Here is a 14,685-nt window from a genome sequence, read left to right on the forward strand (position 1 = left end):
TTTTACCCCTAAAAGCAAGTACAATAAGGTGACATAAGCAGGCTGTAGCACGAACTTCAACATACTCTGTGGGACAAAAGGTGGGGCCACATATTAATGATATAGTAGTATACTAGTATGACTAACTATTATACTAGCAGACTACTAGGTTGACTCTAGATGATGTGTCAACTTTATATAGCCGCATGTTGACTATACTATTAACCATATTAAAAAAACATACAGTGTTTAAATAATTCTAAAAAAACCTACAGTGCCTAAAAACTTTTACTACTACTCAGAATAAACCACAGTTCATGAATAAAGTTGGTTTTTACCCCTGAAACAAAACCTAGAGTGCCTAAAATGAAGCACCGGCCCGTCTGTCCTGCGAGCCGCCATTACAGTCCTTTTCTCGGTTCAAGCAATGGAAAGCTAATCTACGGCTCAAAACCTTGACGAGCCCCCTCGCACCTCCGCCTCACACTTGAGTTCAGCATCTCTCTCTCTCTCTCTCTCTCTCCCCAGCACGAGGTGAGCTGAGCTGAGCCATGGCGGAGCTGCCGCTGGCGGGGGGCTTGCTGGACCTGCGCCCCGGTGGCAAGCTCTCCCCGAAGCCCCCGCCCCCGCTGCCCATGCCCTGCCGCCGGAGCCCGCCGCGCTCCCAGGTCGCCGCGGCCGTGGCATCGCCTTGCCGCGCCGTCCCCGAGCTCCACTCCACCACCGGTAAGCAGTAACGGCGCCCCCTCACTCCTCGTCCCCTTCCCCGCCTGATTCGATTCGCTCCGGCGTAAGTCCTTTGCCGTGGCCGCAGAGCTGGCGGACGGAAGCGTCGTGTTCCACTTCGCGCACCCGCCTGTGAAAGACCACCCGGAGCCCAAGGCGTCCGGCCCCGACCCTGGGCACGCGGATGCCTCGGCCTCGCCGCGCCCGGAGCTGCGCGTCGAGGAGCCGAATCCACACACGGCAGCTGACGCCGGTGAGATTTCGCTGGCCTCGTCGGAGGCGCCCGAACAGGCCGTCAGCTCCGGTGTCGGTGTTGAAGCGGAGGCCGGGTTGGCTAGTGGAAGGGCAGTTCTCCCGGCCGACTGCCAGCTCGATACTGACGGCAGCGGAGGTGAGCTTGGTGCCTCGGAGGAGAGTGAGGCTGTGGAGGCGGACACGACGGCGCCTGCTGGTTTGGAGGAGGTGGATGCGGATGCGGGAGCTTCGTCGGAAGGCTCTGTCACTCAGGATTCCCACACTGGCGTGGATGCAGAGTGTAGCAGCGACGACCAAGAGGCCACGGAATCCGGAATTACCATCCCACCAGCAGCGGTATGTGTTCCTCCGTGTGCTCAATTAGGCAATTTCTCTCTGATTTCTTGACTTGCTGTGTACAGATAGTGTTCTCGACATTTCTCAGTCTTGCTTTGTCCGAAGTGGATGCACCATTCTTGTAGCTTGAGTACTTTGTGATGTGTCTGCGAGTTTCACTAGCAGTAAAAAGGACAGTAAATTTGTTACAGGACATTGTTAATTAGCTCATCTAGGTTTGTAGTTCACATTCACGGTCGTTGTTCCAGACCTGCTATGGTTGTTGAGCTTGTGAACACACCCCGAACAGAACAGAGGCGTTCGACATTTGTTGAATATACTCCTGGTTTTCTGTTTCGAGTGATCACGGACCATAACCTTTTATCTTTTCTCTAGCAAACCATACCCTTTAATGTTTATTTTTGTGGGAATCAGTTGTTGGGCCATCGCTTTCCCCATCTGTTGATGTTCTGGATCATGCTTGATTTCGTGTGTTGCTGTCATGATATTTTTGTTTCGCTCTCTCCTCGTCTAATTGACCATATATTTTTAGGGACCACATCTTATACTACTGCCTCAGGGCTCAGGGTCCGGTATTTAAGGCCCATCGCATTATTGGTCAAACTTTGACCATTATAATCTAACAAACAAAATATGGGTTATACATAACGAAAAGTATACCATTGGAAACTTATTTCAAATACGAATCCAATATTATACTGTTTTGTAGCCAGTTATGCTTTGCTAGTTATTAACTCATAGCCAAAGTTTGATCCAGAATACGAGGGGGGCTTATGTACCCAAAAAGAGGGGATAATAAAGACTGTCTTTCTATGAATCAACATATGAGATAGGTATACCAGATGAAGTGACGCACGCATACTCCATGAAACTTTGGTCTGGAAATTTAAGTGCAAAATGGACATGTCCTTGACCATGTCTGCTTAGGGACCACATCTTATACTATGTGAGAGATTAACACATGAAATGCATGCATACCAGTACCAGTTGAATGAAAATAATCTGGAAACTTAAGTGTAAAGTGGAAATAACCTTTTGAGCAAGACATGTACTTCTGGCTTGTGGGCATAGAACTTATGCTATGAATTAGATGTCTCTTTGTGGTATTCAGTTGGATACATGCAGGTTAGCGGCTAACCATTGCTCCTTTTTCCACAATAGGGAGAAGTTCACAACAAGGTGGATCGGGAAAAGAACACTTCAGAAGTGAAGAGTTCTGATAGGCATGACTTTCTTCATCTCACTTCTATTTCAAATATTTCAATTTTCAAACCATAGGTGGTCAATATCATCTTTTCCATATAATCCGTCTGTGCTGCTATTTCTTGCAAAGATGAATATGGCATACATATATATTGTCTTCATATAGTTATGCATCTCTGTAACCAAATGTTATGGCTTTTACTGTATTTAAACATTTAACACAATCTTGACGAAATGATCTGATCATTCTTTCTTGTTCAATATTCATATATAGGACGGTTCCAGTAGCCTCATCGACGCTTTTGTTGACATCGGGTGCTGCAATCTTGCCTCATCCTTCGAAGGTAATAACTGTCCTGCGCCTGCATTTTCTAAATGGCAGAAGCAATTTCACTTATTCTTTTGAGAAACACAATTTCACCTATTTATAATGTCAGTTGCTCACCCGTCTTTTCAGTACTTCATCTGATCCCAAAAGATGGTTGTTTTCTACTCTTCAGGATACCCAAATCTGGGCAGTAACTTTTATAGTAGCACATAAAAAACTGTGAAGTAATATTAGGGAAACATATTGATCTGCCTACACGATTATTTTCGCCAGTCTAGATATATATAATGAAAATTCCAGGTTTTCAGGTATCACAGCCATTTCTAAAAAAAAAAGTCTAGATATATATAATGAAAATTCCAGGTTGAAAATGGAGATGTGTTGTGTTGTGTTATGTATCCTACTTCGATAAAATTGTGTTTGGAGAAAATAACTGGCTTAATACTTTGATCTTTGCAGTTCTCACAGAACGTACAAAAATTTCATCATAGTACATTTTATTTATCCATGGCAATATATGCAGTACACTGGCAATCCAGTGGCAGAGCCAGGAATTATGTACAGGGTGTGCACACCAAAATTTTCCTGGGTTGCCTTCTGATCGGCTGTAGTCTGCACTCTGTAGACCTGGTCCTAAACTTTTCTCAAAATTTCTGGGTGTGCCTGGGCTCACCTGGCCCACCCTCTAGAACTGCCTATGTGGCAGTCAATGCTACCAGTAACATATATTTTATTATCTCTCTCATGGGCCATCATAAGGCTAATCCAAGCTCCCGCTGACACTTTGGCTGTGATATCTGTATAATTTTCCCAGGCAGCGACAGGCGGAGAAGATGCTTATTTTATTGAACACAATGGTTGGTTTGGTGTGGCAGATGGAGTTGGTCAGTGGTCATTTGAAGGTTAGTAGGTTAATTTTCTTTGGTTTTGATTCTGTAGTTTAACCTTATGTATCATGCCTGGCCTTCTATAGACCATTCAGTTGGTGATGCTAGTCTTAAATCTTAATGTTAGATTGCTTTACAAAGGCAGTTTGTTACCCCCTTTGTCCAGAAATATCAGGCACTCTTGACCTTGTACAGTCTCCATTGCATAATTTTGACTATAATTTAGATTACAAATTGCCTAAAATTAGTAACAATGTAACTTTTGCAACAAAAATACAATAATAGTATTCTTGCATGCTCAATCCATATAATTCTGCACCTTATATTTCTGGACAAAGAGAGTATAAGATAACTGGTCATAAGTCTTAACTCACTGTTGGTGGTCGTCCATTAACTTTAGCAACATTCCTTCTCAAAGCCCCGAAAAATGGGGCCATAAAAACGTACACGTACAACAGCAAGCGATCCCCGCCAGAATCCTCATGCCTCCTGCCGGATGCCATCTCCCCTAACCCCTCACCCAATTCCTTCACCCATTTTCATGTCAACAAGCTTCTTTCTTTAGCTTTTAACTTATAATGCTTCATATCAGCAGGCAAGTTTGTGGTCTAATTTTTTTTGGACATATTAATTTAGTAAACCATGTTCCATCTCTTCTTTTTATGGTACCGTAGCACGGGCACCTTGCTTAGCCAGTAGAATGTGTATTCTTTGTGAAAGACGACTACCGATATGTGGGGAAAACGTTATTCACTGATCGCTACTTCTACCTTCTGTGGATGTTCAGCAGAAGTAACTAACATATACCAATATAAGACAGGGATGCTATTTTGTAGTAAGAAACACCTTTTGCATAATTTAGTTTTAAAACATAAATCTTCTTTTTCTGGACCCTGGAAGCTTAATAAGAGTTGAAATTATCTGGAAATAATGCTGCAAGCAGGTACTTACGACAATTTAGTGAGAAATCAAGAACCGATTTAGTCTGGTCTGCATCCAATCCTATAATAAGGTACTGTACATAGATCAAGTACCACCAGTGCCGGGATGATGACAAGAACTAAGTTGTAAGGGTTAGACAATGACCATTGAGCTGCAAAATGACAATTCAATTCCTTGGAAAAGCAAAGCATGACACGTGCACCAACTATAGACTTAAGAGATGCGTCAAGCCTCGAGTGCTCTTACCTCTTATTATTTTGTATGTGTAATAATTAATTCACAAGATGTGGTTGATTACAATTCCATATGTTTATTTGTAAGAGAAAAATATTTTGTATCTTTATACCTCAGAAATATGCGGATAAATATGTAGATTGACAAGTTGAAACAGAAAAGTAGAAAACGGCAGGATCTGAGAGATGAGTATTGGTTTAAGATGTGCACTACCAAACGCATTATATCAGTTCAATTTGGCTCTGGGTACAAGAAGTAGGATCATTACTCTTTAGGGGATTAATGTCCTAATTCCTAAATGCCAGCCTTTGTTCACAGCCTCTATAGACATGCGCAGACAATTTTCTTCTTGAGACGTGGTCTTCGAGACTTCAAGTTAGGGAGCATTACTGTCAATATAGGTTTGTACTGTTGGCAACATTAAGAAGAACTGCATCATAGATCTCAAGATAAATATAAACACCATGACTTTAGCTCATGTTTTCTTTACCTGACGTCTGGCAAATGTGTATTTGGAACTTCGTGCACATGGTTATTCATAGGCATGCCACAGTGCTAATTTTTTGTTGTAATATTTGTACTTAGGAATCAACGCAGGACTTTATGCAAGAGAGCTTATGGATGGCTGTAAAAAAGTAATAGCGGAAAGTGAAGGAGGCTCTGAGCTTTCACCCGAGCAAGTTCTCTCCAAGGCTGCAGCAGAAGCAAGGTCTCCTGGTTCTTCGACTGTCTTAGTTGCTCACTTTGATGGCCAGGTCTGTTATTTTATCAAGACCATCACAGTTCTTATTTCTCCTCGTGTCATACTTATTGGACCTATCATTGTCACAGCTTCTTCATGTATCAAATATTGGAGACTCGGGGTTTCTGGTGATAAGGAATGGAGAAGTACATGCGAAATCAAAACCAATGGTTTATGGCTTCAATTTTCCACATCAAATCGAGAAAGGGGTTGATCCCTTAACCCTTGTAGAGGTAAAAAAAAATTTTGGTACCAAGTCTAGTCCCGCACCATATGAATAATTGAAAACCAACACTCTTGTTTCCACTGCGTTTTTCAGAATTATACCATTGACATAGAGGAAGGTGATGTCATTATAGCAGCCACCGATGGCCTCTTCGACAACGTCTACGAACAAGAATCGGCAGCCATGATCTCGAAATCTTTGCAGGCAGATCTAAAACCAGCGGTAGAATCATCAACTTGCTTTCTAAGTAAAAAAAAAAACCCTGAATCTCGGTCTCAAGATTGAATCATGGCACGCCTGACTATTCTACTCGCAGGAGATGGCCGAGCACCTTGCTGCCAGGGCACATGAGGTAGGGAGGTCTGGAGCACGGAGAAGCCCATTTTCAGACTCTGCTGTCGCGGCGGGTTACCTAGGTTTCAGCGGGGGGAAACTGGACGACACAGCCGTCGTTGTGTCGATCGTCCGGAGATCCGAAGCTTAAGCTGTAGAAGGCCCCCGAGGTGACAAGCTATTATTTTGGTCGCAGGCAGCTGCACGCACTGTCTGGGAAAGTGTTGCATCAGTAGTTCAGAAGTTGCGCGACAAGAAGTGCAGTGGTGTGCATGGCGAAGTTCGCCTATGTAAGTAGTCTAATCCAAGAAGCACATGGTACAGCACACACCTGGTCTGGTTTGGTCTGGTCTGATGAGCAAGGCGCAATTCGCGCATGTAAGTAAGTGATCTAAATTTATGTTTGGTGCTGGTGTTCTTGTGTAAATTTTGGGCTGTAGAAATATGATGCATGATGCATTTGAACTGTAATATTCACGATCAAAACATGATCAGAAATTCATGGCGTCAAGTTGTTACTGGTACATCAACACACTGTCAATTGTAGCCCTAGGGAATTGGTCAGACACTCGCCAACTCCTCTAGGCACTTGCCGATGGAGAAGCAGCCCTAGGGAATTGGTCGGGCTATGGAGGTGTTCGACATCGGTCGAGACCTTGTCAGGTAAAGTGAGCCCTTGTCGCTGTGGTCATAGTGGGTGTGGTGGCTAATCTCCTAAATCAGTGTAAACCGAAGGTTGTTGTATCCTTCTATTAGTGACGATACACCTTCTCCGCGATGAATCTAGTTTTAAAAAGAAAGAAAAAACTCTCTCCATCCAAATATACAAGGTCTCTTTGAATTTTGAGGCTAATTTTTAGCCCTAATTTGACTAACAAAGTATAAATTATATGCAACAACATTTATACCATCGAATTTGTATTTGAAAGAGGTTTCCTGTGGTATAACTTCTATGGCATATACCTCATGTTTTATTAGTTAAATTTATTTTCAAAATTAGAATCAAATATCGTACTCAAAAGAAAAAAGGCAAATGGAAGTTTTTCGACTAGTATTACACTCCTTCCTCAAAATTAAACTCGTTGGCCTCCTACAGAAACATATAAAGACCAGAGTGCCCATAGCATGTTATTTGTAATCGAAACGGTGAAAATGACAGATGATACAAGGAATTCTGGCTCAACACGAGCCATATATATGTAGTATTTCAGAGGGAAAACCTGATGTTAGGTACATTGCGGTTACCACCAGAGACAATACACATCAGTAAAAAAGGGAATTGTCAGATCTTACAAATTCTGGTTGTGCGCGAAAATTGAATATAGTTATGATGATCCAGTGTAACCTGGAGCCACAAGATTGTTGACCTACGCTAATCTACCAACCAATAAACATGTTTTGGCCAACCAGAAAAATGGATATGCGTACAATTATTTTCCTAGGTTTGAAACTTGCAACTTTGAAAAATGAAATTCAAACAAAACTTTAGCCTCAGGATTAGGTTACTTTATGAGTTGTTTTTACTCTATAGTTGACAGAGCGGATATACACCAACCTGGAGCAAAGCTCCCACAATTTTCGGCAAATGGATCAACGTAGCCATGACTTCTAAGTGCTAACTGATCTCCCTCAAAAAGAAAAGGTGCTAACTGTTCTCCCTCAAAAAGAAAAGGTGCTACCGGATCTAGCCCTTTGCCTGCTCCACAGACTGCAAATTGAACAGATGGCTACAACACATTTCAAAGGATCACTACAAGCACCCCAAAACAGCATGTCAACTATTTGACTCACCATTTGTCTTGCCTCTGTCAGGTTTAGTGTCCTGCTGTGTCAGCATCTGGCGGAGCATTAGTAGCATCCTTGATGTCCTTAATCTTGACTGACGCTAGCTGACTATCACTTCCATCGCTTTTTGAAGCAGAGGCCTTATCAGGAGATGATGTCTCACCTTTGTTCAGAGATTCCTCTTTCGTATGGGCAGGGCTTCTCATTTTGTCCTCTGCAATTTCCTTAACGACACCCTCTAATGTATCTAACCTGACTAAAACCGTTGCCAGCTTCGAATCGGCATCCTCCTTAACAGAGTCGGCTTCAAGTTGTTTCTGTTTCTCTACTTCCTCGATTTTTTTCCTTTTTACTTCTGCTTCCTGAGACAAGCAACATAAAACTCCATCAGTAAATGTTTACTGAATATGCCTTTCATATCGTGACAAGAATCTATCAAGTGCCAGAATAACATGTGGAATGTCTGGAGTTATGCTAATTTTAGTTTTACTTGAACACCGGATGGTTTCCACATAAAAGTATAGTTTCCTATTGGAATATATGGAATTCGGAGCAAACGTCCAACCTTCAGATTAGCAACTGTTTGTACAACTTGATATTTAAAGTATACTTTCAGAACAGAAACTATGACATTCTTTAGAAACCTGTAACTGCTTAAGGTGTATATATCCGCTGTATCACACATAATATTTCCTGTGAACAAACCAATTGATGGCGATGGTCTGTTTGCATTGAGATATTTCCAACAGCCAGATTTGCTACCAACAGTTGAGATTGAAAAGGGACTGCTCACCAATCACTTAATACTTTTTTGTGGAAATACCAAAATCTATCATGAAATTGCAGATATGTAAACATGTAGCATAACATTTTTAGCCCGTAGGGAACAAACATATTTCTAGTAAGTAACTGATAGCATTAATAGTAGAGTGCAATTTTTTTTAGTGAAAAGTAACAAGGTTGGTGTGTTCATACTTCACAATGTAGAAAGAGAACTCCAAAATAGAGTATCTACCTGCAGGATCTCCTAATAAAATGGCTCAGTAACCAATGTAACTGAAAAAAAAGTGCTACATGTGCCTCGGCACATAAATAACATATCTGGCAGAGAGTGATCACTATAACATCGATGGTTTGAAAAGTCCACAGCACATGAACTAACAATTTCAACTGCCCTAACAGGTTCCATTGTACGTGCATTTAGGTTAAAACTTTATCACAGAGCTTTAACCAAGGGCGCATTTAGAATGCTGAATGATCATGACTAAGAGTACTTGGCTTAAGAGCCAATGTCATACAAGTCAAACTCTTTCACTTAGTAGCTCCAAAGGATCAGTCATGTAGCATTGATATATGAAAACAAGTTGCAGCATAATGTTCGCTAAATAATAAAGATATCAATAGGTCATATTTATGCCCACTGTTGTACAAGATTCAAAATTTTCAGAGATCCTTTATTCCAAAGGAAACTGCGCAGTATGAGGGAATCACAGCATATTACCGCTTCCATCCTTTTGATCTCACTTCGCGCATGCTGGGCTACCAAATAGACAGCTGCACACCAAAACAAAAGCCGCAATGTAAACATAGAAAACTGAAAAAGAACTTCACATTTGACACCCCAAAGATTACATATCAGAAAGGAATGGAGTTGATCATGAAACAAACCTAGTGAGGGCATGCAAACAAAGAAGAGCTGTACAAGGTGGAAGTCGAGCCTGAAATACAAAAGAATTATAGAAATCAAAAAAGACTGCCATTAGGAATATGTTTGTAACAGAAATCATCTCCAAAACCAGCATTCCAAGAAAATGTTATAGATTGAATGCTCCTCAATTTTGTAAAGGCATTCTAGATTTCACACATGTTTTTTTATTAGCACCATGGGAAGAACTGGAGATAGAAACTATGACCTCCCGTACTAATATTGATCTTAGTCTCGCCTTCTCATTCTGAGGAAATATGCAACTTCTATTTCCATGACCTCATTATTAGAACACATGGAGAACTTTCCTAGCTTCAGTTCAGGCATGATTTGTTGAACGTTAACAGAATAGGAGTCACATAGCTAAGGTTTAAATCAACTGCCAGCTCAGTATGAGAAAAGAAAATCTTCGCAGGGCTTGGATTTAGCGAAGTAGGATTCTCACAAAAGAAAATCTTCTTTGTGGTTAATTCCTGGCAGAAGGGTATGATTTATATGCAAACAAAGTAGAACAAAATGCATCATGATTTTCCATGATCCGTGCTCCACAAACAAGGTTCCATGGTGACAACCTTGCAACGAGACAAGTTACTATGGTTATTGCCTAATGCTCACCCGAACTCCTTGCGCTTGGGGGGCACCGTGAAGAGGATGTTGGCGGCCGTCTTCCAATCAGCGCCGCTGGACCAGTCGAACTCCTGCACTTTCTTGTACGCCTCCATCCGCGCCGCATGCGCCTCCCGCGCCTTCGCCGCGGCGTCCGTGGGGGCGACGGGGGGAGCTCCCTCGCCGGAAGCGGACGAGGACGAGGAGAGGCGGCGGCAGAGGTGGGCGAGGGGGAGGCGGAGGCGAGGTCTCAGCGCCGGAAGCATCGCGTGGTGGGTGCAGGGCGCGTCGGGGACGGCGGCGGCCTTCAGGGGCTTTGGGGCATGGCCGCCGGCCGTGGTGCTCGCGTGCCACAGCCAGCCGCCGCCAGCTTCGGGGGGGATCGGGACGTGTGGGCTTGTGGCCTGTGGGGTGGTGGACTTGATATTGGACGAGTATCGGTGGTGGGCTGGGCCGGTGAAGTGCAGAACATGGGAAGGCGAAAGTGCTGTTCTCATCCCAACCTGAGCTTGGGCGAACAGTAAAATTAAAAAGAACCATCTAAAAAAGTAAAATTAAAAAGAATTGAAAAGAAATTTCAAGGTTATGAAATTTATTCTGTGCTAAAAATTGATTATTTTTTTACTTGTGTGAAAAGTTTCATCAGCAGATGACATTCGTGAAAGACGTGACAAAAAATCCCGATGCTTTCGAAAATAACATTTTGGAGGCCACGTTTTCCACGAATGTCATCCGGTGATGAATTTTGTAACCAATAATATATTTTTTTCAATGTGAGGCACAATTTTTTTCTAGATTTTTAAAATTTCTGAATTTTTATTTTATTTTTTGTTCATCCAAACTCACCTCGGGATCAGAACAACCGCGTCCGTAGGAAGGCCTCCTCTTTGCCTAAAACAGAAGGCCTCCTCTAATCGGTAATTTTGGTTTTATATTGAAAAGGCGACCTCTATATATATGGCTCTGAATTCTTTTCTTTTTGATTAAAAAATAATAAGAATCCATAGCCATATACATGGCCCTGGATTCTACTACCTCTCTAACTTAATGTAAGACTTCTTCTTATCGAAGGAGTATAATTTATACTAATAAAAACCTTGAAAGACGTAAGATTATATTTGATTAGTGGTATGGTTTTTGGTTTTAAAGATTTATAGAGACCATGGCGACACGTCTTTTATCCAACTCAACCCGTCGATGCACCACATTTAAGTTTCTATCTAATTTGTACCGTCATCATTTTTTTGCAAATGGTCTATTGTACTTTCTCAAACTTAACATGTAGTCCACTATATCCATGTTAAGGAAACTAAAACTTAACCGAGGTGGACTGTGAGTTGACTTTAGGCTTTGTTTGTTTGGACTTCTGCTACTGCTTTTTGCAACTTTTCTGCATTGGCAAAAAGCGGCAAAAGCTCCTAAATAGGGGTTTTTTGCTTATGAATCAATATTGTTATATGATGATATAAGCCAAAAGCTGAAGCAAAAAACACTTATTTAGGTGCTTTTTTGGCATTTTTGCCAAAGTGAAAAGGCCGCAAAAGCAGAAGCAAAAGCCCAAACAAACAGGGCCTAAATATGTGGTCAATATTGCAAATATGAAAATATTATGGAAATAGGCCACATATTTAGATCTCGGTGTAGTAGGCTTCGTCAATTTAGGTATGTTGGGTCTCAAATTCACATTTGCATTTATGCTTCTGCATTTTTGTGACTGAAATTTGCGTATATGCTTAGTTTGTATGTATCAAGCAATAACCCTTCGTGGGTTGAAGTCTCAATCAACGTGGATGTACGATAGCGTCACCTATTAGAACAACGCCAAAAATCTCCGTGTCTTCATTGTGTTTGATATCTCTGATCCCCTCCTTTACGTTCATATGCAAAGTCTTTAATTTTCGCTGCATACTCTTTAAGCTTGCGTGTGTAGGGTGCTACTTCACTTGTGATAATTGCTAAAAAATTCCTACAACTATAATTGGGAAAATATTAAATTTTTATCCCCTCTAGCCTACTTATGATCCTACAGTGACTCTCTCCCAATTTCCTAGACAAGAAAATTGGATGGTGTAGAGATTTTCCTCCAATGGCTGAACTTTGCCTCTGAGCAAGGTCCCAAGGTGATCTCAAATTCCAATAGAACCAAAATCGACTATAGGGTTTGCTGGAGTGTACCCTTGCAAGAGCAATCCATCGGGCTGCCGGCCGCGGCGCTTCCTTCTCGTCAAACACCACATCATCCATGTCCTCTTCTGGCAGCCCTAGTTCCTTCATAAGCTGCTCAACATCATCGGTCTCTGTTGGTCCTAAGGCCGCAAAACCGGAAGCCGCGCTCGAAGGCATCTCGAACCCTAATCCGATTGAAACAACGATCGGGCCTTCTTGAGGAACTCTAAGCCTTCCGCTCTCCACAGCCTAGCTGAGACCAGGAGGCATCATAGAGAACGCCCCCGGATCAAGCGCGAGGATGACGGGATGAAGCCGAGGAAGGGAAGAGCAGATCTCGACGGCGGTGAAAGATCGCCCCGGGAGGACCAAAACCCTAGTGAGAGGGGAAAAACTATCAACACTAGTACATGTAATCTGATCTGGCCAACCCGTTGAAAACGAGTCCAGTCCCGCTGAGACCAACTGACCAAACCAGCTGAAAAGGTTTTGTATTAATGACTGGGGTTTTAACAGAATTCTGGGTTCTTAGAGACTAAGTGCTAGAATTCTGAAAGGTGTGTATTATCCGGATGGAGAGTTTTCGACAGCCGACCTAGGTGGGCACCCCTCTCAGATATGGAGGGGAATATTAGAGGGTCATGAAATTTTGAAGCTCGGACTGATCCGGAGGATAGGTAATGGAAACGCAATGAGTATTTGGGACATGAACTGGCTACCCCGGAAGGAAAACATGAGGCCCATTGTTGCATTAACTGTTGATCCTCACCTTGTGTCAGAGTTTATTGACCATGAGAATGCATGTTGGAACACTACACTGATTGAGCAGGTATTCTTGCCATATGATGCAGCAGCCATCTTGAGGATCCCGGTTTGTACCAGGAATATGGAGGACTTTTGTTCATGTGGATTTTGAAAGAATGGAATTTATTCTATCCGGTCTGCTTACAGAATGATCGTCGCAACAAAAAGTAGGCGTGAGGACTGGCTGGAGGAAAGAGCGGGGCCCTCAAATAATGCAGATAATGAGCGTTGTTCGGAAACTTTATGGAAAGTGCATGTGCCGGCGAAGCTAAACAAATTTCTTTGGCGGTTGGCTAGAACTCCTTACCAACTGAAGATGTGAGAAAGAAGAGAAAGATGTCACACCATGAAGAATGCTTTGTGTGTGGAGCTCAGGATTGTTGGAGACATAGCCTTCTCGAGTGCAACATGGCTCTTGTGTTTGGTCTCTTGTAGACCATGACCTACTTGATCACATGATTGCTACATAAGAACCATCAACACGAGCTTGGCTGTTTTCCATGATGGAAAGTCTGAATCATGGGGAGGTGACAAGGTTGACAGTTACTTTGTGGGCAATATGGTACGCGAGGAGGCAATTGATCCATGAAGGAATACACCAAAGTCCCTATGTCACGCACATGTTTGTTCTCAATTTCATAGCTGAGCTAGACCAATTGAATCCGGCGTCACAACCACAATTGAGGACAGCCCCACAACAACCTCGTCAAGATTTCATGTGGATGCCACTAGTGGAAGGATTAGTGAAAATCAATGTAGATGCCGGAGTATCTTCAGACCGGAACGTGGGTACGATAGCTGCTGTGTGTCGAGCTCGTGATGGAACTTTGCTGGGCTCATCTTTGCTAGTCATTCATGGGATGATAGACCCTACGACGCTTGAGGCGATTGCATGCAGGGAGGGGATGTCCCTAGCGCAGGATCTTGGAATGGATCGCCTTCAAATCTCTTCAGATTGTAAGCAGGTGGTGCATCATATTCATCAAAGAGCCGGAGAAGACTACGGTACTATTATTAGAGAGATCTTACAGACATCTATGTTATTTTCGTTGTGTAATTTTTCTTTTGAACCCCGAGAGTCGAACTATGAGGCTCATAGGCTTGCTAGGTTTGGTGTTTTTCTCCCTGTAGGGAGGCATCTTGATTGGGTTCTTCGCATGATCCAATTGTAATTCCTATGAATATTTTAGCTAATAAATAAAGGCCTAGCAAGATTTTCTCCAAAAAAGATGCATGGGTTAATTTGGGGAATTATATATAGAAAAATTAAACTGAAAAAGAAGAGACTTGCTAGTAGTATATATACACCCAACAAACGGTAAAAATTAAACTGAAAGCGAATCAACCTGTGGTTGAGTTGGTTAGGTGGACAGTGGTATCCCCAACCTATCAGGGCTCAAATCCTGGTGCTCGCATTATTCCTGGATT

At 42.5% G+C, this 14,685-nt stretch overlaps 2 protein-coding genes across 2 annotated transcripts; one reads left to right on the forward strand and one right to left on the reverse strand.

The window, feature by feature from the left end:
- The first annotated feature begins 436 nt into the window (after positions 1-436).
- On the forward strand, positions 437-6,717 carry LOC119289919 (probable protein phosphatase 2C 71). Its single transcript, XM_037569092.1, has 9 exons — positions 437-705; positions 794-1,296; positions 2,458-2,519; positions 2,774-2,843; positions 3,642-3,729; positions 5,476-5,645; positions 5,722-5,865; positions 5,952-6,080; positions 6,175-6,717. The coding sequence occupies exons 1-9, from the start codon at positions 531-533 to the stop codon at positions 6,340-6,342; spliced, it is 1,509 nt and encodes a 502-aa protein (XP_037424989.1). The 5' UTR covers positions 437-530; the 3' UTR covers positions 6,343-6,717.
- Positions 6,718-7,658: 941 nt separating this feature from the next.
- LOC119289930 lies at positions 7,659-10,669 on the reverse strand. The gene is made up of 4 exons (XM_037569102.1): positions 10,297-10,669; positions 9,645-9,694; positions 9,478-9,530; positions 7,659-8,338 (listed from the first exon to the last, which is right to left on the reverse strand). The coding sequence occupies exons 1-4, from the start codon at positions 10,551-10,553 to the stop codon at positions 8,006-8,008; spliced, it is 693 nt and encodes a 230-aa protein (XP_037424999.1). The 5' UTR covers positions 10,554-10,669; the 3' UTR covers positions 7,659-8,005.
- Positions 10,670-14,685: the final 4,016 nt, after the last annotated feature.

Source organism: Triticum dicoccoides, chromosome 1A, assembly GCF_002162155.2.
Source record: "Triticum dicoccoides isolate Atlit2015 ecotype Zavitan chromosome 1A, WEW_v2.0, whole genome shotgun sequence".
NCBI lineage: Eukaryota > Viridiplantae > Streptophyta > Magnoliopsida > Poales > Poaceae > Triticum > Triticum dicoccoides.

Coding starts and splice junctions, on each gene's coding strand:
- LOC119289919 (XM_037569092.1), top strand. CDS start 531: ATGGCGGAGCTGCCGCTGGCGGGGGGCTTGCTGGACCTGCGCCCCGGT. Junction 5,866..5,951: donor ATCCCTTAACCCTTGTAGAG/GTAAAAAAAAAT, acceptor TGCGTTTTTCAG/AATTATACCATTGACATAGA. Junction 6,081..6,174: donor AGGCAGATCTAAAACCAGCG/GTAGAATCATCA, acceptor TTCTACTCGCAG/GAGATGGCCGAGCACCTTGC.
- LOC119289930 (XM_037569102.1), bottom strand. CDS start 10,553: ATGCTTCCGGCGCTGAGACCTCGCCTCCGCCTCCCCCTCGCCCACCTC. Junction 9,695..10,296: donor CCCAAGCGCAAGGAGTTCGG/GTGAGCATTAGG, acceptor TTTGTATTTCAG/GCTCGACTTCCACCTTGTAC. Junction 9,531..9,644: donor TGTTTGCATGCCCTCACTAG/GTTTGTTTCATG, acceptor TTTGGTGTGCAG/CTGTCTATTTGGTAGCCCAG.